At 32.3% G+C, this 24,354-nt stretch overlaps 3 protein-coding genes across 3 annotated transcripts; 2 read left to right on the top strand and 1 right to left on the bottom strand.

Moving 5' to 3' along the window:
- The first annotated feature begins 1,573 nt into the window (after positions 1–1,573).
- On the top strand, positions 1,574–3,702 carry LOC108768293 (cell growth-regulating nucleolar protein). The gene is made up of 3 exons (XM_018518676.1): positions 1,574–1,832; positions 2,096–2,475; positions 3,188–3,702. The coding sequence occupies exons 1-3, from the start codon at positions 1,708–1,710 to the stop codon at positions 3,700–3,702; spliced, it is 1,020 nt and encodes a 339-aa protein (XP_018374178.1). The 5' UTR covers positions 1,574–1,707.
- Positions 3,703–4,010: 308 nt separating this feature from the next.
- LOC108768286 (putative inositol monophosphatase 3) lies at positions 4,011–7,750 on the bottom strand. The gene is given in 7 exon segments (XM_018518668.1): positions 4,011–4,301; positions 4,304–4,402; positions 4,637–4,754; positions 4,837–4,997; positions 5,674–5,922; positions 6,109–6,417; positions 7,572–7,750. Coding segments are annotated over 6 exon segments (999 nt in total). The 5' UTR covers positions 6,323–6,417; positions 7,572–7,750; the 3' UTR covers positions 4,011–4,143.
- A 923-nt stretch (positions 7,751–8,673) lies between these two features.
- Positions 8,674–20,195, top strand: LOC108768313 (telomere-associated protein RIF1). The gene is made up of 16 exons (XM_018518699.1): positions 8,674–9,068; positions 10,073–10,276; positions 10,359–10,653; positions 10,734–11,080; positions 11,157–11,742; positions 11,842–12,056; positions 12,134–12,265; positions 12,323–12,476; positions 12,554–12,767; positions 12,861–13,081; positions 13,160–13,561; positions 13,645–16,149; positions 16,317–17,980; positions 18,075–18,354; positions 18,423–19,178; positions 19,880–20,195. Exons 1-15 carry the CDS (start codon positions 8,971–8,973, stop codon positions 19,146–19,148), a joined length of 8,043 nt encoding a protein of 2,680 aa, XP_018374201.1. The 5' UTR covers positions 8,674–8,970; the 3' UTR covers positions 19,149–19,178; positions 19,880–20,195.
- The last annotated feature ends 4,159 nt before the right edge of the window (positions 20,196–24,354 follow it).

The raw sequence follows: 24,354 nt of genomic DNA, 5'->3' as shown, positions 1-24,354 counted from the left end.
GCGACATTGGTAATAAATTGTCAATTATTCACGCAATATACCTTTAATCGAATAGATATTGAGATACGAGTTTTAATAATTATTAGTAATATATGAGCGCCAAATTGATGTTTCGTTGAATGTTACAAATAAGGAAAGTACAATGATAATATGTATAAGTTTTTTACCAATTAAACGCTACGCCGAAAGTATTTTTCGCAACACTCGTTCCGTAGAATCGAAAGTAATAAGGACGCGTAATCTTTGATGATGTATAAAGTTAACCGCGCTTAAAAAAACGACGCCGCATCGCCATCTTAAATGGGACAGACGTCCGACGACGAGACGAGTGATAGGCGCATCGTCCGTCGAAATCGTGTCCATCGCGATCTCATTAAAATGGCGAAGTGGCGTCGTTTTTCACGCGCGGTCAACTTCATGCATCATCGAAGTTAACGCAGCGTACTACTTTCGATTCGACTGAACGAATATATTGCGAAAAATACTTTCGGCCGAACAATCGGTGTACTAGTCCTATTAGATCTACATTACGCGATATTTATGTTATAGGAAATTCACGCCCGCGAAAACATAGCGGTATTAATAATTACGTACATATCAATAATATTAAATATTTTATTTAACACATAAAACATGTTAAAACTGTTCGAGAACTAATAAAAGCGATCGGTTCTTAAACATTTCTCACGTCGCGTGTGAAAATATCAATAATTTGACAATATTTATGTTACCTTGTTGGTATAATTCGAATGCGCGATCCTTTCGAGTCGTTTTATTATTCTCTACAGGAACTAGGATATTTCTGGAAATCAGGATACTTCTGGAGGAAAGGTCCATAATTGACTCGAAGCCAGGGGTGCGAAATATTCTAACGTTATTCTAACGTAATATTACAGGACACAACCCTGTCGGCCTGTCCCCTGGTCGAGTCGCAAAGTCGCAAAAATACGAGATACGAGATCACCCATTACACGGTATTTATACGAGCCGTGAAACCTCGAACCCCACCACTCTCAAACCAGCCAATGAGCGCGCGTCTCGCTGCGGGCGCTATATCCGAGCGCTCATTGGAGCGCGCTAGCTTTCAGGAAAAGGTATATAAATGCTACACGCAAAAAATTTTAGTATTTTTCGGAATTTGAGGTCGTGCGTTTCGTGAAGCCGGAGAATCCTGTACGTATCTACAACACACTTTTACGATGTTAGCGCGTATTTAACACATAGTTAACATATATTTATCGTTGAAAGCGCATTCTGAATACAGAAATTATATTCTTTCTGAAAATAAAAAACAATTAGACTAAAGGATGGCTATCGAAGACACAATACGAAAGAAAAATTGATCTTATAAAATAATAAACTAATTATAATTTATATTATATTTTTTAAAGCAATCTAGCGCATATAATTTAGCACTACAATTTAGTACGGACTCGTACCACATTTATTTACGATACCGTGATTTTATCGACAATATGTAGCTATGTAGTTCCTACATCGAAAATATATGTATTGGCGCTAATATACGGATGATGACGATCCTACGTAAAATCAGGTTTTTGAGCCCACGTGACTCGGTTGGTGCTGTTTAGTACCATTTAGTACCGGCGTTGTTTTTGTAGGTTAAGTTGAAATTACTTGATAGATTCGTCATATCGATCATTATTTGAATTAGTATTGTAAAGTAATTGTACAAATAATCACAATATGGTTGTATTTACTTGCAATCATTGCGGCGATTCATTAAAGAAGCCCAAAGTGGCTATACATTATCAGCAAAAATGCAGAAATTCGCCCTTCCTAACCTGCGTGGACTGCCTGAAGGATTTTCGGTAAGAATTTAATTGAAAGAAATAGCTGTTTTTTTAATGTAGAGGCAATCTCGGATTTTTCTGAAATATATTTTATGAATCTTGAGGTGCAGAAATCGAAGAAATGTTAGAAATACTTAAAATATAATTTTATCATTCAAATATCATGTTTGAAATACTATCAAATTTTTAAAGCATCAATAAGGACATGCCTTTGCTAAGGATTTAATAAGTTTCCAACGTCAGCTGATATTAATAATCATATTAATATTTTTAACTTTAAGAAATGACGAGTACGTTACACACACTAAGTGTATAACTGAAGCTGAAAGATATGGTGCAAAAGATTATGTTCCAAAGCCTAGCTCAAATAAGGGTGAGCGCAAACAGCAAGAATGGATTAACGTTGTTAATGACTTGCTGACTGGGACAGTAGAATTGTCAAACTTAGAGCGGAACTTTCTGAATACCTTGTCGAAACATGAGAATATACCAAGAAAGAAGACTAAATTTCTTAACTTTGTGCGCAATGCGATAGGCAATCGTGTAAATGCAACAGTTGTGGAGAGCGTTTGGAGCAAAATGGAGAATGCACACAAACACAGTCAACAAGTGGTTACAAAGGCTCTAGAGGATCCTATACAAAATCAGGAGCAGAATAAAGGTGAATGTTTTTATAATAGATTTGTTTATTTAATGGAAGAATTTTTTATGGCTTAAAATTCACTACCAGTAATAAAAATCTATTATATTACACGCACTATAATTTTTAGCGCTGAGAGTGAATTTTGGAATACAGCTTTTGTAATAGATCTGTTTTTTGTCGTTGCATTGAATTATATTAAAACTTTTTATATCGCTTTTGCCAAACTTTTGATATATCTATTTTATTTTGACTATTTTCCTTCTACAAGACAATCGTATCGTTCCATCAAGTTTTCATTTAGTAACATAAGTTGACACAAATGTATCTCTTGATATTTCATGAAGTAACAAAGATAAAACGATACTTGTGTCGACTTGTATCATGAAATGGAAAGATCTTTTCGTTATTTATTGATTGTCAAAAAAGATAGAACAATATTTGAATCGACTGTGTCCCCTGAAAGGAAAACAATCTTAATATTTAAATATAAGTTTATTCGAATTCATCTATAAAGAATAGATCTAATATGAATTATATAAGAATGAGTAAGTCTGTTTTTTTTTTAGCTGAACTTCTTGCATGGTTAATTTTTTTTCTCCAAAAAAGTGGAGAAAAAAGGAAGAAAGGTAAACCAAAAGAAGTTCAGTTAAAAGAAAGATTTAATATTATATATAATAAGGATTTATATATATAAAATACACACAAATCAAATATTTATTCTTTTTTATAGATGAGATGACATGTACCCAAAATATGGATTCTAATAACTCGTTTGACAATCAGAATCTCGCTGAAAATCAAAATAATGAAAATATATGCAAAGAAAATAATTCTGTGAGTCATCAAGATGGAAGTGATGAAGCATGCGGGATAACCAACGGTCACCTACATGAGAAACAAAGTAAATCTAAAAAACGGAAATTGAAATCAATCAGCATCCAATCAGAGGAAGATCAAATAGTTGCAAAAATTAGTAAACAATCTAGTACGGATAATGGAAGTGACGTTGCTAAGTTCCATTGGAAGAAAACTGTTTTAGACGTTTTACAATCTAAGGGTGAAATTCCTTTAAAAAAACTACAAACTAAGGTTATAAAAAAATATATATGTTATATTTTTAGCTTAAGTGATACCTTCAAACTGACTGAATATAAAAAAGCTATTGCAAAGTTTTGCAAAACAATAGAAAAGTTAGAAAAATCATCTGCAATATGTATTTCAGAAAATAAAATAAAATTACTTTAGTTATTCTCTCGTCTTTATACAAGGTAGATGTTATATGATAAACATAAAAAATACATTTCACTTTATCATAGCAGTTTTTTTGAAATTTTTTATTGAATGTATGACAGTAAATTAACGCTAGCGTCTTTTATCTATATCAAATTTTTGTTTTTTTGTCATTCATAATTCATAATTACGTGTGGGGGTGTATAAAATTGATAATAAAATGACTGTTATTTCATTTATTATATAAAAGTCTACTTTTTTAATACATAGTTTATGACAAATTTATATTTCTTACAATAAATTCTTAAATTAAGACAGCTGTTGGAAGATATGTGATTTTTATTACGTACATGAGCATATATATTGATATTTTTTAAAACACGAATCTTTTATAAACAGAATTTAATATATACAACCTTAATTTTTTTTAATACATTGATATCAATTTATTCTTGATTAATGTAAATCGGATGGAAAGTCGTGCAAGAATTTTTCGGAATACCAAGCATGATCGCTCATAGTTGCTAAAAGACCCTTCGTAAGTACTTTGGCGTCATTATTTCCAAAATAGATTGGTTGTTGATCGTATAACTGTGTCACTGTTCTTAGCAATACCTAAGAATTGCAGTGCCTGCACATATATCCCATTTCTTGATAGCAGTTGTATGAACGTACGCTGTCGCATTACCAGCAGCTACCTCCAAAAATTTGTATCCTAAAATGAAACGTCTCTTATATTTGTGTATTCTATATAAAATTCCTAATGACAAAAATTGAAGGTAAGTGAAAAGAATGTGGGGCTGAATAATAAAAAATTAAAAACAATGAGGAAATTAGAATGACTAGAAAAATATGCATCATGTGCAAAATTATTATTTGTCTTCACTAATCACAAGTCTTTAATAGCAAATTATAGAAATAAAACTGCGGTATTGAAAAAACTTTTCACCTGCACCAGCAGCAGAAATGATTTTAGCATTGTCGCCAAAGGCAATTTTTGACGTATTTTTTACTTGTCCAGCGTGTGAAAGAGATACAATTAAAATAGGTGTTTTATTGTCTTTTACCTGTTCAACAAAGATTAACTAAATAATTTTTCAAAATTGACCATAACTTTTTTTTGTTTAATTACTTGAATTCAACAATTACCTTGGGCAAATTTTTCAAGTTTCTTGATACGCCATGATTGCTCCATGTCCAGAATAAACTAGAATTCTGTTTTGTCTCAAACGGTTTATATATAACACCAATAACTGGTTGTCCTTTAATGGCTATGCATACCATAGTAGATACATATTGCAGTAAATTTTCTAAAAACATAAAGCATCGTGCAAAAACTGTCAAACATGGTTTATAAGAAGCTACACATGAAGCTATGAATATAAAATGTTCCAGAACCACTGAATATCTTTCTAATTTATTCTAAAAGCTTTGTATCTAACATTTAAAAAAAAAGAACTGGATCTGGAACATCTGGTATAAAGTTTTGATATTTTAATGATTTTTCAAAATTTCAATTATATGTCAAATTACTGCAACCACATGTTAAATTATTTATTAAGGAATAAGCTTTACCCGCAACATCTTAATATTTCTAAGATTGTTCATAATATAGATCTTATATTATTATGGAACTGGACATGATTATCTGTATTATATTAGGCCCAAAAAATTACTTTTATTGTTTAATCCTGAAAACAATCGATGCTTCTTCAACATCTAGTCATAAACAATCGCGAAAATATTAATTCCAAATTGCAATTGCAGGTAATACATTTTCTTTGTACTCATTGTTTATAAATCTAATCTTTGATTAGAATATCTTTCTTGTGAAATTTGTGACCAACTTATTTTTGTAACATGAATATGTTTAAACATAAATGCACAAATATTGGTCATTTTAAAAATAACTTCTTGCCATAAATAACCTGAAAAGTAATTTTGTTAGAAGTACCGGAATTTATAATGGCAAAGATGTACTTTTACCTGTAAATTCTTTGGTGGCATCTAGAGGATCTATCCAGATTGTTATATCATTAACATTTACAATATCGTCACTTATATCATAACCTTCAATACTTTTAACAGAATTCTTAATGTCTTCAACTACAATTTTATCACAATCTTGCGATGTTTCTTCCGATATCACAGTAATCCCTGGAAATGCTTCTGTCAAAGAGCGATACATAGCACAGTGAGACCTATAATCTGCTGCTGTTACTGGATCATTTACACCTTTTAAGGGAAGTACAGAAGAAAAATCATTATACATTTTTATATCACTGTTTTATATCAAAGTCCATCGAATTAGAAAAACAGATTATACAATATAGAAACATAATTCAAGAAATAGCAACGTTACGAACTATTATCTAATGTATCATCACATACAATTACATATCAAATTATATCAATAGTTACCTTCCTTCGTCTGACCTTTGCTCTCTATTTTGAATTTAATCTGATCATGCACTGCTACTACTTGCAGTCCCCCAATCTCTGCCGCTCTTATCGCAGCAGCGAGAAGCTGCTTCAGAGATACATCTTTATCATTCCCACGCCGATTCGTACAGAAGTAGATGATGCCTAGAAGTACGAGCGCGCACAAAAGTAGCTTTTGCGTACGCACGCTCATTCCGCCGTTTACTGGCGTATTAACGTGTGACTAGTCAGTCGTGAAACAGCAAGATTTATGTGACTTTGCAAGCCTTCAATATAACCACAGAAAGCCTGTAAAAATAAACACATGATGTAACGCATACAATTTTTTATATATAAATGTTTCATATACACACACACATATACATATGTGTATATGTGTGTATGCATACAAAAGCATAAAATCAATGCGTTAAATAAAAAAAAATCAATGCTTAAGAAATTTACTAATTGCATATACAATTAGTAAGGCATATACAACTATTATATAATTTCATTAATGAAAATATTAAAAAACAAACGCTTTTTTTCACTGAAACATTGACACGGGATGATTTATTCCTAACCTCTTCTACTGTACAAGCATATAGGAGGTTCAAAGAGATAACATTAATACAAGCATGATTTGCGATAAATTTGTTTTAGATATTGTCTCAAATGGATTCTTCTTCCTACAGAATGAGAAAATCAAGAAATTTCCGAAATGTGACTTCTTTTTTAGTTAATTTTCACGGATAATTAATCATTAAAGAAGACATATTTATATTCTCGCTATTCTTGATCATACAGTAGTTTACAGGAGATAAACAAGAGACAAAACAAGGACTATTTACTTCGGTTGCACTTTTTACACTTTGCATTCCTTTTCTCTTTCTCTCCCTAAACATGAATCTATTTCGGTTATTTAAATTCAGAAAATGGTGATAGCTAAAATGATCGGACCAACATCGTATTCGTCGCTTATAAACTGGACATAATGGCTCATAAATGTAACATGTGTTCTCTGCACTCTTATCCTACTCTCTTTGTTACTCTAAATAAATCATATATATTTTTAAAGTAGGAAAACTTATTAAATATTCAGATTTTACACACAAATTCTAATTATCGATATATACACGATCCGTTTATTTATAAAATTCATGATTTCGACGTTTTGCAAATTTTTCAATGGAAAATAAGTTTCCCATATCTACTTCCAAATTTCTTCCCTCGACATTTCCTATGCCTTTTTCTGAATTTGTTCCCTTGACGTCTTTCTTACTTTTCGAGTTTTGATTTATACAACTCTAGAAAATTAGGATTACTGTGAAACGAAGAGAGGGATGGAGAAGCGATTTGCGAATTTTGTTCGAGAATCGACCAAGCTGTGACTATGGATACATGAGAGATTTTCGGAAAAAGGGAAGAAGGGGTAGAGATAAGAAGCGACAAAGTGGACTTACCGAAGGAAAAGCTAGATGAGAAGAAGATGCGTCGATACACCTAACACCACGTGTTTGATTTCTCTCTTTCTCTCTCTATCACGCGTCTTCAAAATGCGCAATTGCGTTCTCGCGTTCTGCTGGAACAGAAATCCATTATGTTTGTACATACCCACATATATATATATATATATATACTATACATATATACACGATGTGCACATACACATATATATCTATTAAAGGGGTAGATTAAAAGGGAGATACCTTCTGCGCAACATGCGCGCGTCTTTCGGAGATGGATCAGATGGATGAGGAATCAGAAGGGACAGGAGGCTGGAAAGGTGTGCGAAACGCAGGAGGAATCATAACACCGTACGAACGATTAAAGGAAGAATGCATCGAAATCTTGACTTTCAGGACGAGGATTCAATTTCGATTCGAAATACGTTTTGTCCCACTGAGAAAAGACGTGCAAAATTCTCTTGAGAGTCTATACTTATATCTCTGCGTCATCACAGTGAAATTGAAATTCATTGCAGATATTTTTCTACAATGAATTAGCCTCGCTATCCTTTCGGTTGTCTCATTCTCTTTTTGACCGTCTTCCTCCCTCCTCCATTCTTCTTTCTCGGATCGCTCTGGGTCACTTCCCGCTAAAACCAAACATCAGCTAACATAGAAAGGGTGAGACAAGGCGGACAAGGCGCCAGCCACGGTGGCCACGCGAGCGCCTTCGTGAACTCCGGTGGGCGTGCGAAGCTTCGTGCGGGCAAAACAAACGCGGTTCGCCACTTTTGTTTGTCGAACATTGTCGGACTGTGGAGTCGGCTCCGATTACGACGAAAGTTTACGAACGTTGCCGTGTTGTACGGAAAAGGAACGAGGCGAGAAGACCAGAACCTTGGTCGGTCGGTGGAAACGACCGATACTCAGTTTCCTCCACCTTGTCCTAAAGTAGAACATTTTGGGAACCGTGCAGACGGTGCAGTGTGCATTGGATTGCTTACAGACCTTACAGATTTTACAGTACAGACACTACGCAACACGGGTACATTTGTGTTCCGGAACTTCCGGACGGAAGACGGAATCACTTCCCGATTTGTGACGCGGGAGAGAATTGGTTGTTCCTTCTCTCTCTTTCTCTCTTTCTCTCTCTACCTCTTTTCCGCTCCCTCCTCTCTGTTAGGACTTTAGGACAGCGCCGCAGTAAGCTTCGGAGTGTCGGACATATTCGCCCTCCTGGCAACGAAAACTCGGTATCCAGGTGTGGACAGTGAAAGTCGGCACGAACAAAACGCATTTGGAAGTGACCGAGAAGAGCCGCGCCGGTTCGCGCGCACGGCGTGAGATGAATGGTGATCGGTAATCGGACTGCTGCGTGGAAGGCAGGAAAAAGAGAGGAGACAGACGCAACGAGATGGCGACCCCAAATGCGACCTTCCAGAAAATGCTAAAGGCGTTGCGAGATAATAACAATGCCAGGGACAAGCGCGATGCTTTGATGTATATCACCAGGTAAATTATCGTGAGCATGCTCCGAGAGAGACGGGGATAGCGTAACCGAGTACTGAGACGAGATCCTCATGTTTGACACACGAGGTGAACGTTATGATCAGGGTAAACGAGGCAACAATCATTCAGTTAATTGTAAAGATTGTGGATATTGAGTCTGACTCCGACTGCTTGCCGTTCAAAAAAATACAGTGACACAAATGTCGTTTTGCCTTTGTTATTTATTTGGTACCAAGAAGATAACATTTAGAATATCATTTGTGTCGACCATGTCTCCAAAAAAAAGCAGCCTTTATTACATTATATTTTTTGCATCTTGTTTCACCTCGTGTTAATCAGGATTCGAGAGAAAAGAGGAAAAAATTGCAAGAAAATACATAGGTAAAAGGAAGAAAAAAACTTACAGAAAGATTTATTAACAATATCTTTTCCTCTCATGTTGTAAATTTAACTGTCTTATAGAATGAATTTTGAATAAATATAAAATTGAAAAAAATTTAGATTTTTAACCCTTACCATACTAATATGGGTAACTAGTAACCAAGCGATTCCTGTTTGTGCAAGTTTCTTTGAGTCTTTCAGTAATTATAAATTATATATACTATATTTTATTATTTTCCAAAATAAAGAGTTAATATTTATTCTAGAAAGTTGAAAGTATGTTGGTAAATTTTTAGAGATTTTTTAAATTATTTTGAAGGGGTGAAAAAACAAAGAGATTTGAAGTAACCCTTGATGGTATGGATGAGGCACCAAATTGTAGATGGTACGGTAAAGGTTAATGTTGTTAATGTTCACTATAAATTTACAAAAGAAGATCTGTCTGATTTAGTATAAGATTACAAGTAGAACGCAATAGCATTGTATTACTTAGAAACATATATTATGTACATTATATATACATTTGTATTATTGAATAAAGATATTGAGTATATTTGCGTGTGTGTATATGATAAAAAATATTTTCCTTGATGTCTTGCAATAAAGACCCTATGTTTGTCTTATAGTCAAGCTAGAAAATTAGAGACATGTGGTATTATTAAAGAAGAACGGTACAAGGATTTATTAAAGCTGGTTATAGAATCGTTCACAACGAGCGATGGAACGTTTCAAATTGAAGCATTGTCAGCATTCAATACCATTATGCATGAGTTTCGTACACATTCTTTACATCTTTTTGAATCAATGCTACAGACCGACTTAAAAACGAGGTTCGTTTGGTTAAATTTGATATATAAAAATTTATATACTCTATATAACATAACAAAGTACTAGTCTCTCCCTTGATTTTAGATTAAAAATATTCAAACTGTTGGAGGTATTAGATGACAATGCTATTTCTGCAGCTGCTAATGATGGACAAGCTTTAAATTTTTTTAAGAGCTGCTTTATTAATGTACAGCCTACTTTAATGGAATGGTTAACACCAACAGCATGTGTGGATAACTTGCAAATGTTGGTAAAGATTGAACAACAGCCTTTATCGGATGAACAAAAGCTAGAGGAAGAAGTAAACTATAGTGCACTTGCTCTTTTGAGAAGATTGTACAGAATGGCTTCTATAACATTTGATCAAAGTGTTCAAAAGGTATAAATATGCACAATTGTGTCGTGAACAATTTTTCAAGTTACATTCAGGGTTGGAAATGTTTGTTTTTTTTTTTTTAGTTTGATGCATTACTGATGGATAAGGTTGTAACATTGGCCTATATGGGACACAAGCGCCAGCGTGGTCCCGCTTTGAAACTTTTGCAACAAGCTCTTACAACAAATTCGTCAGCTCATATTCGTAAAGAGTATCCTGATGTATGGGCACAATATAAGACCAATTTACAATCTGCATATTACAAACGCATGTTGCTGTTAGTAGCAGCATGTGAACTGGATTGGACTACACAATGGAACACTACTATCCAGTTCCTTGGCACAGATCTTCATCGTGGTGCCAGTCTTATAAATAATTTACTGAGTGTCGAAGAAAAGGCCTTCAAGTCTACTGATCCTATTATACGCAGGTGAAACTGCAGCTCTACAATTAAATCTTAATTTTTTTATCTATGACAAACTAATCGATTTTTTATTATATTGCAGACAAGCTTTCCTTTCGTGGAGACTGTTGATTGACAATTTCGCTTTAGATCATCAAGAACTTGCTACTGCTAGAAGAATAAAATTACTCTGTATTCCATTAAATGCAAAGAATAGTAAAACTGAATTAATTGCATTGACAAAATTAGAAGTTTGGTGGCATTTAATTGTTAAACTGTATAGAGATATTGGGAAATTTACTACTCCTGTTATCACACAATTTTTGAATTATTGCTTTGGACCACTTGGAGATACACCACTGCTTTCTTCCAAATTTGACGTTGTTGCTTCTCCAGGCAAAAGATTTTTTAAAACAAAAGTGGTTGCTGTGGATGCTTTGGGTCAATTACTTGTCGCAAAGGAAGATCTTGTTACAGTTTGCTCTCCAATGTTAGAAGAAAGACTTCCTCATGCTATATCTTACGATGTGTTTCGAGAATGTTCCAAAATCATTATTCATAGTATAGCAGAGGCCCTGCTCATTCTTGGCCAAATTACAGATAAAGAAATGAAATATCGCTTTCAGCTTGGTAAAACGTTATGGACAAGTTTGATGATATATATACGAACTGTTAAACTTACAACAAAGGTTAATTAATATATACTTAATTTTCTTGTTCTTGCGACACAAAGCACATGTATATAAAAAAGAAATTTTGACTATTATTTTACGTATTGAATTTTACAGGACCATTTGTATAGAGATGTGATAGTAGTAGTAACTGAATTGGGAAACCATTTAGATAAACTCATGGTGAGAAATATGATATTTGATGTAATTTTGCCAAGTCTTAATTGCATTATCGAGAAAACTGAATTTCATGATAATGCATTGCCAGAACTGGTATTAAAATTGTTAACGTCGCCAATACTCGACGAAGTGTTATCACACATCTTATTCAAGTAATTTAAATTAATTGTCAATATGTTTATATATAGTATTTTATATTATATGAAACACTTATATATCCGTATTATAGGAATCAAGACAGTAATACAATCAAGTGCCTTCTGGAGCGATGTGTTAGTTCAGAATTTTCATATTCCTCAGGTGTGCTTGGGTTTCTGGAAACAATAATGGAAAATTTGAAATCAGTATATATTAACAAAAAGTAAGTTTAAATAATTTTAATAATATATTTAATTGTTTAATCAACAATGTGTTTCAGGAGTACTAAAGAATCAGTTTACATAGATTTGTGGTGTGTAATAGCAGAAATTTTTACAAAATACATAAGAAGCACTGAAATCAATGGTGAAGATAACTTTAAAATTATGTTATCAGTTTTATCATTTCCAATATATCTGGATGATATGACGCAGGTTTGTATAATTTTAAATATATTTCCTTTTAGTACTATACATTTATTTGCTGAAAACTGCTTTTTATATATTAATAGGCTCAAACTAATCAATCAGCAATAGTGTGGAAAACTATGTACAAAGAAGTCGAATTGCATTCGGATTTGGTAACTACAATGAAACCAAATAAAATCTTATTCGATACTGCAAACATGATGCGGAATTGTTTAAGTACAAACACAAAATGTTGTACTTTTATTATAAACTGCTTAGACATCTTATTGAGCACTGTTAATTACGAGTCTTTGTTGAGTATGTAGAATAAATTGTTATAATTTTATATAAAACGCTAATATTAATGCTCAGAACATGGTAATATATATTTTTACTTTATTTATGTTTTAGCTCAAGATGAAATTCCATCCATTTTACTATTAATAACAGACCTCATAACAGATTCTATTAATGTAAGCACTCGTAACACTGTAATCGCTCTAAAAGCATTAACAGCTTTACTTAGTACCGTATATGGACATAGTCTGCAAAAAATAACGTCATATCTGTATAGTTGTAAATCAGTGATGGAACTTATACTTTCATCGACAGCAGCAGGGTTGGTTGGTGAAGTAAGACATCAATATTTTTCACAAAGCATTTGATTTTTACATTATCTAGTTATTTATTTCTGGCAATTTTTTTTGTAGGTTTCAGCCACATGGGAATGTATTGTCAGTATTTTTAAAGGACTAAAAAAATTAGATCACGAACTCTTATCGTCGTACAAACACGCAATTGTAACAGCCTTGCATCATACTAATCTAAATATAAGATATTCGGCACAATCTATTCTCAAAATTAGGGACAACTTGGACAGTACCGCTAAATCCATTTTAGATGAAATAGCAAAGCTACATACAAACAAACTAAAAGAGAAACCTTACATAAAACCTGATACGAAGAAAAAGACACAAACAGGAGAAACAAAGGAGATGCATATAGCCGGAAGTTTTTTGAATAGAAAGTCAAGTATGACAAAATCAGTATCCAGTAAATCATCTGAAAAAAGTGATAAAAATACACTTGTAGTACCTGAACCCAATTCGCAAGTAAATAATATTTTTTACTTTACGTTGAAAACGTTTTCATATTTATTTGGCTAATATTTTTTATATTTTCAAATTTGTTATAGGATTATGTGTATATAAAAACAGATCTGAAGTTTGATGTTAATCGTTTGACTGAGCATCAAAAAGAAACTTTAAAGAGGAAAAGAGATGATATACCGGCATTATATAATGATCTTTCTCAATCGTCCTCGCAAAATACTCAAAACTTGCAGCAATGGTTTGATATTAAAGCCAAAGAAATTAACGAAATTGATAAAGTCAACAATAAAAAGAGCGACTCTACAATGCAGAAACCCATTGATAATGATGCAAATAAGGAAAATAAGGTTACAGATAAACAAGTAGAACTTTCGAATGTGACAGATAAAACAGCTGATGATGTTTGTAGTAACGAGTTGGATGGAAATATTGAGGAAAATACTGTCGATACTAAGCAAAATGAAAATGCAACGAAAAAATTGAAAACCGATGAATCTAACGAAAAGCAAGATACATCAAAACAAACGAATTTATCTTCACATGTAGCATCTACCAGTGAAAAAGATACTACATCAAAAGTAGACGAAGATGGAGATGTTATAATGACAGTAGAATCTGTTGCAAAAAAGTTGAATTTTGAATCTCAGGATGAGTTTCCTGAAGATGATAAAATGCATGAAGAAAAATTATCTCCGTCATCAGACAGTACTAAACGACGAAATCGTAATAGCATGACAAAATCGACTTCATTAAAAGACGATGAAACTGTCGAAACTCAAAAAGATACAAGTATAACAAATGTACAAAGAACATTAAGAGTGAAGACTACTCAGGGGAAACCTGGTACAAATAGTAAACAGAAGTCAGATGATGACATCGATATTAAGGAAAATGTTAACGAAAATAAGAAAGGCATTAAACGTAAGTTGTCGGATACTGAATCAGATACTGGAAGCGCTCAACGTCGAAAACGAAAATTAATTACATCTAAAAGTGATAATAGTGGTGAATCATCGAGAAGTAATGACATTTTTCCAGACATAAATATGGATAATGTGAGTCAACGTGTGAAAAATGAAATATCTCGTTTAAAGATTGATATGGTATTTGACTGTCCTGCAATAAATCGCCGTCGAGTCAAACATTTGGATGAAGGTGAAACGGTAGTACATGGATTAAGGAAATACGGAACACCTGATAATAAGAGCTTTAAATTGAAATCCGTGGATGCGAAATCTGCGGATGGATCAAAGAGATCTCCAAAAGCGCAGGAGAAAAATACGAAAGATGTAGATGATACAGATCAAATAGCTAAGAGACGAAGTAGACGAAGCAAACAAGAGCCTAATAAAAATGATTTGGACATTAATAAAGATATTAATAAAGAAATTAACAAAGACATTAATAAAGATAAAGATGTTAACAAGTCCAATGATACTATTGATAAGGTACCTGAATTGAAAAATGCTGATACAGGTATGACTCATTTAGTTTCGACATCCAGTCAAACTGACATTAGTGAAACTAGAAAATATAATATTAGTGAAGATGAAAGACGTGAAGATAATTTGAAATTTAACTCAGATGTAAGACCTGCGAAACTTATTGAACCAAGTAAACAGAGTCAAGATGAAATCGAAGATGTCATCGAAAGTTCGCAAGCTCCTAACGTCAGTTTAAAATTAGATAAAATATGTAGCGAAAAACAATGTTTTATCAAGATTGATAAAATGACTAATGTCCACGCTACTAAAATTTCTGATGCGATTATTGATAAAAATTATGTACCTGAATCTGTTCCCATAGATTACGATGATAATGATGTATCTGATCCATGTAAAGAATTAGATGAAACTAATCTTGACAGTAATACAGAAACGAAAAACGAAGAAAACACAAATAGCATAGATAAAGACTTGATTGAGAAAACTGATAATACGAATTTAATTTTAGAAGATCAAAAGACAATCGACAACTCATCATCAATTAAATCTATAAGTGTAATTACCTTTTCTTCGCCAAGAAATAATAGCAAAATATTTTCTAAGCCGAAACCTTTCACAGGACGTGCTGCTCATATGCTGGGTTTAGTCACGAATCAGACGCTACTCGAAAGTGATAACCCTGTTGTATTAGAGGAAGAATCATCCGTAAAGAAATTAAAAACAAAGGACACAGAGAATGAAATACCAACAAATAAAAAGACATCAGTGATTAAAGAAATAGATAAAATAGGTGGGCCTTCTGGCAGTCGGCAAGAAAAGATTTTCAGCAATATGAGATCGACTGATTACTCCGCATCTTCATCGACATACATGTTCACTACTTTGAAAAACGATGGCGAGAAGCTTTCATTTAAATTAAATGCATCAGATTCCTTATCGACGGAAAGTTCAGCTGACAAAGAAAATGAAAGGAATGTATCATTATTGCATGAAAAGGAGGATCTACCAATACTGGAATGGTCAAGCGCTAATCCACCTTCTTTAACCGCATCTCCGAGTGCTAGTATTCTTAAACGTAATCGGCCAAGCCTACCAGATTTTAAATCTGGTCATGAGTCAGATTCAGATATTTCTACTTCTAAGGTATTTTCTGTACATTTTATATTATTATATGTTGTGTTTTTTAAAGAATAAACTAAATCAAAGATTATTTTTTATCTTGTATTATATCTTTATTTTGTATGTTATATTTTAAGGCATTTTTTATTAAAATTATAGATTTATAAAATATATTTCGATATTTTTTTTAGTTACAGCGAAAGCGAGTTAGTTTTGCAGATCCACCGGTGTCAAAAGAAATGGGCTACGAGATCACTACTGCGCAAAAAACGATTAAATATTCGACGACACGTAGTCCCACGCCGAAGAAGGATTCTCCGATTAAGTTCAAGCAAACCAAACTTAAACTTGTATCATTTGATGACGCAGAGAAAGTAAATGAGGATAATATTCAGGGTGAAAACAGTACTGAAATTGTGGAGGTCGAGGAAAAGAATGAATCACTAACTAAAATATCTGAAGCGCATGCAGAAGCTATGGATATTGACGAGCAAATACCTGAAGATTCTCTAGAAAATAGTAATATTATTGAAACAAGTTCTTGTGCGAGGATCGATGTTGCCCATGAATTAGAATTAGCACAGGAAATTGAGATAATTACGAATCCAATTATCTCAAAAGATCAACGGTCTTTATCGTCTGAAGATTCTGACGACGTTTCGCCGATAGATGTCGGAACGGAAGATACTGAAACGCAGCAAGATATCTTTGATGGGATGAATGCAAAGACTATTGTCACGACAAATGATCAGACGAGTAATGATCAGACAAGTAATGATCAGATAAATAATAATCAGACGAGTAATGTTCAAACGAGTAATGATCAGACAAGTAACGATCAGACGAGTAACAACATAAATACGGTCATCCAGAATAAATCGGTAGATTCTATCAAACTGAACGTGACCGATGATTCTGTGATAGACGCTTTACCCAACAAAGACGATAATCCGACAAATATGGAGGATACTGTAGACGTCCAGAATATCACCGAATTAAATTCCACTGTAAATGCAGACGAGATATTCTGTGAAAAGCCGATACGCAGCAGTACGCAAGCAATAGAAAACTTGGCGGAACAGGATACCTTGTCAGTAACGGACTCCATATTTGAGAGTTTATCCTCGACACAAGGCGCTCAAAACCAAGAGATTACAAATAATGCAGAACTTGATCCTGAATTTTTTGATTCCACGCATTCAATCTATCCAACATTATCATCATGCATGGAACCTATCAACACTATCATTGAACGATTGACTTATCCTCTTTGGAAAAATCATCTAACTACATACTTTGCGAACAGAGATATGCACACAATTGGTGACTTTGCTCGGCTATCGGAACGCGAAGTTGACAGAATGCCCGTGAAAGGTAAACCAAAAACTGAATTTGTGAAGAAAGTATTGGAGCAGTTTGAAAGTACATGCAAGCAAACGGAGCCTTTCGACAACGAGTCAAATGAAGTGGAGCAATTGCCTACTAAGGCGATGGACGAAGAATCAACCATACCAATCACTGCGATATCTGATGTTGAAACAGGATCTGCGACAAATAACAATGAATCTTTAACTTGTAGTACATCCCTTATCCGGCCCGCCGAGAATGTCTCGGATAATCTGTCGAAAGAAGATTCTACAGAAGACTCGGATAAAACAGAGTCGATCACTAGTGACATAGATATTTCACTGGAACTCGTGGCTCCAGATAATCATGATTTGCCAGACTTAGATATTTTGAAGAAGGATGAACAAACAAGCGCGAAGATACCCATTACTGCTGAAATTTCAAAGCCTGAAACGTCTACAGATAATGTCGAATCTGTACCAATTCCTTCATCGTCCTCTGAAATCATGTACGTCATCTTATCTTATTTTATAAATAAGACATTTGCATTTTATTATATGGGCAATTCAAAATATAAAAAATTATTATATTTCTTTAAGCAGAGCTACGAGCCAAGAAGCATTATCTTCAAATGCCAGCCTGGACATATCAAAAGATCCTACCGTATCTTCAAGTGCAATTGACGAACTTCTAATCACGCACTCTTCCATTGGTACCAGTACCGATGAAGTCGGTTCCACTACGTCGACTGTTCAAAAATCCACGAAATCTGTCGCGTCTCAAATGACGCTTGCAGAATTGCTGGACGAAATCGACTTAAATCAGGTAATGGAAAGCGCAGTTAGAAGATGCAGTCCCGAAGCAATTCTCTTGCAATATAAGGTAAATTTTATTTTTCGCATACTGATTGTACCGATTGTTCATCAAATAAACGGAAGATTAACTTTTAGGTGAAAATGGCACATTTAAAGGAGGGAGAACTATTGAAGGAAACGATCAAAATGCTCGGCTTGCAGAATAAACAACAAGTCAACGAGGCATCGTTAAAAGCAGCCTGCCGTGCGTGTGGCGTTAACAAAGTCCTTCTTAAATTGCCTGACATTTTTAGCCATGACAAACAGTTCTTTGATAAGGTGCTCAAAGTATATAGCAAGAAGCTCAACATAGCCGAGGGTTTGAACAATTTGGATTTTGATAAATTAAAAGGCACAATCTGTCAAAAATGCACGTCGTCCCAAATCATTGAAATACTGTCGGAGAAGCTAAAGCAGGAAGAACAAGAAGGTATCAAGCAATCTATGCCAGAATTGTCGAGTTTGAATGCTATGTTACAAAGATTGCCGATGGACGTAATTATTAGTCATACTGTAGCAAATGAGGAACTTATTCCTGCGCCAGTAGTTCTCGACATTGCTTTGCAGAACAACAGCTCGGGAGATATAGCGCAAGCGTTAAAGCAGTCCCCCGTTATGGCTAAACGCATTCTAGACGAACTGTGGACGTCCCAATTCACAATTGCGCATATCGAAAATGATGACGTATCCAAAGAGAGTCTACTCAATATTTTTAAGAGCATATGCTCTAAACTATCTACGCAAGAATTACTAGATGCGTACCATGAGGCTATGACGAATAAGTTTACCGAATTGAAGAATGTAAAGGACGAGAAAAAATAAATTGAAATCGACAGATATTTCAGTTTAAGCGTCAGTATCAAATAATATGACTAATATTTGTACAAGTATTAATGCGTCTCATTCAGAAACTACTTTTTATACATATCTATTTATTTTATTTCTAAGACTCGTCATTCGAGTCCAACTGATCTTCATTTGTGTAAACCACATGATATGGCTTCTCTGTGTCAATTTCTGTTTTATATCTTATTACCACTGATAATTTAATTGATTTTGCTTGCAAGTATATATATATAAATCGATTTTATTATATGCACATTTTTTCAGCATGATATATATAATATTATACTGTGTATTGTAGCATATATATACATTATATATTGTATTAATGTAATGTACCATATATATATATCGCAATACTAAGTTATTTTTTTTTATTACGTATAATTTCTAATAGAATGAAGAGGAGATATATTGAGTCATTAAGCAAGACTGATTTTCTTCTCGAATAAAAATGGTTTTAAAAAATTCTAGTCAGTGAAAATGGTTTTAAAAAATTATGTAAGCCAGAGAAAATTATTTTTCTTGAATGCAAAAAATGCTTGCTTAATATATTTAGTAATTATTAAATAATTAATATTAATATTTAATATATTTTATGTACATTAATATTATGATAGTTTACTTTTTTTATTTATAAGTGTCTTATATCTATTATATACCTTTGTATTGACTGTTGCTTTATTGATTCTATTTTTTTACTGTTTCAGATTGCATCTCTTAGTCACAACTGACATCCTCTTTTTAAAAAAAGGGGCCATTTCTAAGGATTGTGATACATTCAGTTGAATCATTTTCTCATGAAAGATACATCTTTTAAGAATTTTAAATTGTGTTATAGGAATATATAGTTATATAGAACAATTGGTGAACATAAGATATCTGCTCATTGGTAATACGAGAGTTAAGAACAACTATTTTTTAATCGATTGTACTATAACTGCAGTACAACTTGTGTACATATACATATATATACATATTTGCATTTAAAGAAAGATTTTTCGTTATTTTAATTAGATAAAGAAAGAGAGGGAGATCTGCTTAAAGTATAAGAAAATGAATATAAAAAAAACCAACATTGAGATGTCTCCATTTTTTAAGTTTTTATTCCACAGTCACTTATATCAATATAATAGTGACATTACATCTTTTTAATTTGTGGAAATTGATAGGTAACTATGATTCATTTTTGAAAACATTTTTGTCAATTTGCTAAGATTGTAACCATTATCTTAAATGATATATGGTATCGCATTGTTCCTAAATCAATGTAATTATTGCCATTCTTACAAGTAAGTATTCTATAAAACCAAATGCGTAATTATCAGTAATTATTTATTTTTTAGACAATATATTTTCTCGCCTGAGTTATAAAATATATGACAAAATTTATATATAGGGTATTCTTTTTTTTTTTCATTACTACGGTAAATATTTCCGTCACTTTTGTATGATGTGTCGTAGGAAAAAATTATTTGCTTTAACTAGAAGGACCGAGGTAGCCAATTTGATTCTTCGCGAAATTCAAACTAGTATAACTTTTTTCAATTTTGCTTTCACGTGATATCCTTTTGTGACTTTTCAGTATTTTGCATGTTATTAATTTTAGTAAAAAAATTTTTAATTATATAAAATGATTGAATTTTTTTTTTAATTGTCTACTTAGAAAGATCGTTTAGCCAATTTGGCTCCTTTATTCCGCCCTTTTAGAGTTAAAGGAGTAAAATTTGTGATTGACGAAGACATTTTCATAATTAGTAAAAAAATATTCTATATCTTACAGAAACGTCTTATTTAACGTATTTTATGTTGCTACATTAATTTACGTTACATTAGATTATACTTGATTGATATGATTTATCTTCATCATATAATTGTTGACGGAATAAACAAATTTATGAAAAAAAAATTTTGTTACAACGTAACAATTTCATAAAATAATGCCTTTCCGTGAAATCGAATTTAGCACGCTTACTTTAAATGACTAAAATGATCTTGATAGCTATACATAACTAGTTAATCAATTTTTAAGTCTCGTATATCATTGTAAATATACATGTATGTATATCATTTATATTGATAGACGATCAATATATTCACTGATTAATACGCTTCTTATGTGTGTGCGTTATCATTCTTATTATACCTAATACATCTATATACTATTTACTTACAATTTAGATTGAAAAATTATAATAAATCCAAGTGTGGAAAACTTGGTAGACATTGAAGAAGTTTGTCTATACAGGAGTATTGATGAAGTGAAATATATTAATTAGCTTGAGAATATAATATGATATAATATCTGTTATCTAAATCTGTGATTGAAAATACATGCAGTTCTAATTATTAATTCTAATGGTTACATGATCTGTAAGTTAATATGAATAATAATGAATGTATTTTTAACTTCTTTGATTCTTCATTATTATGATCACAGAAAACTTATAGAATGTAAAAGAATGTAAATAGCTAATAATAAAATAATATTTTATACAAATTTAAACTATAAAATATTTTCCTTAATTGTTTATTTTGCGCTTAATATTTTGAATAAACAAACGTACACAGAAAATATTTTACGAAATGGTTAAATAACACATAATTTACGATTTATTTTTCAATAATGTCAGTTTAATAATTATGCGAATGAGCATGATTAGAACTTTGCATGAAAGAACTTATTGCGAAAAAAATCTTATCTGGTGAAGTGATATTTTTTGCAATAAACTCTTACAAAAACTATATAATACAAAACACTGCGAAATATTTATATATATATATATATATATGTATATAAACGATATATATATATATATAAAACAGTTATGTGTTATATATAGAGTCTAATCACCTACACGACTTATAAACATTTATGTGGAACATTACTCCACCGTAACAAAATTGTATGCATATGTCCACGATAATTATTGTAATATTTTAAATCGTGCAATTTTCCTACATTTAAATATCGAAGGTGATCAAGTTTACTATTTGCTTCTTGTTTATTTCGTATTCGGTGTATCGATCTCGCAGTATTCACGTGACAAATATACGGTCAATTACAGCGGAAATTCTGATTCCCGAAAGACTTCGTATCAAAATACGATACCACGGACGTCATAAGACTATGTGATATCTTGGTTCTTATTGCAAATCCCTTGGTTCCTCCACGAACGACAGCCTGTAATGAGAATTTCTATTCGTATTCTATTTTTTATTTCTGTCCCTCCTCGAGCGAATCCTCAAAAGTAATATATTCTCGCTTAAAGGTCGTATATTGGAGAATATTCTAATTATATACATGTACAAAAAAATAGTTTGTCCAAATTTTTATGTGTAGATTGGCTAATTAGTTTTCGTCCGATATCGCGGGATAATATCGGAAAAAAATGTTATCGTTATTCGTATTATTTATAAAGCGCGAGTTATTTGAAGAGAGAAAAAAAGAATATGAAGTATCTATGTAAAAAGGGTTCATTAAAAATTAATTGGCTTTTTTGTAACTACAATAGTTCTGACATCATTTTTTGTTTTTCTAAAGAAACCCAATATTTTTTTTCTCTTTTGCGATCATTCTTCTTGTAATTATATTATATTAACGAGACGTTACTTGATGTCATTATTGAATAGATAGTATTTTTAATTCGAGTTGCAATATAAATTTTTAGGAAAAGACCGAGTAAAAATGGACAATTAACTGGAATTTTTAGAAGATCGCTAATTGTATAAATAACGGGAAAGGATATTTTTACCGTGTCTCAAGCAATGATGAACGATATATGGAGACGGAATTAAATCCGAGAAAAACCGAGAGAACCCCAATAAAGGGCAATGCTATTTCAGAAAAGGCCAGTCGCCTCGATTCTCACACAATTCACGATGTCTGAAATCATATAATGTATGTATATACGTACAATTTGATATATACATATCGCAAATTCTTAATATTTTCTTTTATTCTCGATTATAATAATTAATTGAATAAGAGGAAGAAATCTATTTCCGAAACGGATCTTGATGCTTAATAATATTTATATATAAATTTTTCAATTCAATAATTCAATTTAATAACAATATTAACAAGCTTCTTGAAACATTGCAAAGAATTTATTGCGAAAAATATATCACCTTATAGGTAAAGTGATATTTTTTGCAATAAATTCCTTGCAATGTTTTAGGATGCTTATTGGTATTGTTATTAAATTGACAATGTGATTTGTGATATTTTCAACTTCAATTTATAATTTTGTTTTAAATGCGACAAATTAAATTGAAAAATTTATAATAGGATTTTATTCGGAGAGAGAGGGAGAGAGGGAGAGAGAGGGGGGGGAGAGAGAGAGAGACCCCGACAAGAATTGAACACTTAACTATAAGCATATTCAGGCCTATGACGGTCAAAGCTAGATCTTTTTTGCCTAAATAATTCCCAGAATTATCTATATCCTATATATGTACATGCATATATATCATATTTTTGTAGTTATTCAAACTGCGCGCCGAAATTTTTCCGAACTTTATCTAACGCAATTAAACTACTGCAATAATATCACAAGTTAAATTAAATTGACAATGTGCTGAAAACCTACAAAATAATAACTACAAAAATATGATATATATGCATGTACATATATGGTATAGGATATAGATAATTGCCTGGGAATTATTTAGACAAAAAAGATCTAGCTTTGACCATCATAGGCCTGAATATGCTTATACTTAGTGTGAAAAATTTATATCCGAATAAATATTAAACATCAGGATCCACTTGAATCGAAAATAGGATTCTTTCTGTTATTTAATTTATTTATTTTTCTTTTATTATTATTTATTATTATTTATAACAATTAATCGTATTTATACTAATCAGTGAGATGATTATTAACTGTCCATGCATTAAAAATAATCATTTTTGTACTTTATAAAATCAAAAATTGCTTTTTTCTTTAAAAATCAAAGTTACAATTTTTATATCAAAACTGAATTATTTTCTTTTTCTGGTGCAAAAAATAATTTTCATAATTTTTCTAAACATGTTTTCCAATGTTTGCATAGCAGAATAATTTAGTAGAGACCTTAAAGAATATGTGTGAATTTTTACAGAATTTTTCGAGCACTTTAAAAGCCTTAAAATCGAGTCGAACACGAATGACTCATGTGTGTCGTCCAAAGGTATCGAAAA

This window comes from Trachymyrmex cornetzi, unplaced genomic scaffold, assembly GCF_001594075.2.
Source record: "Trachymyrmex cornetzi isolate Tcor2-1 unplaced genomic scaffold, Tcor1.1 scaffold78, whole genome shotgun sequence".
Taxonomy (NCBI): Eukaryota; Metazoa; Arthropoda; class Insecta; order Hymenoptera; family Formicidae; genus Trachymyrmex; species Trachymyrmex cornetzi.
Note: the sequence above shows the minus strand (reverse complement) of the source record. Positions and strands in the feature narration are given on the sequence as shown.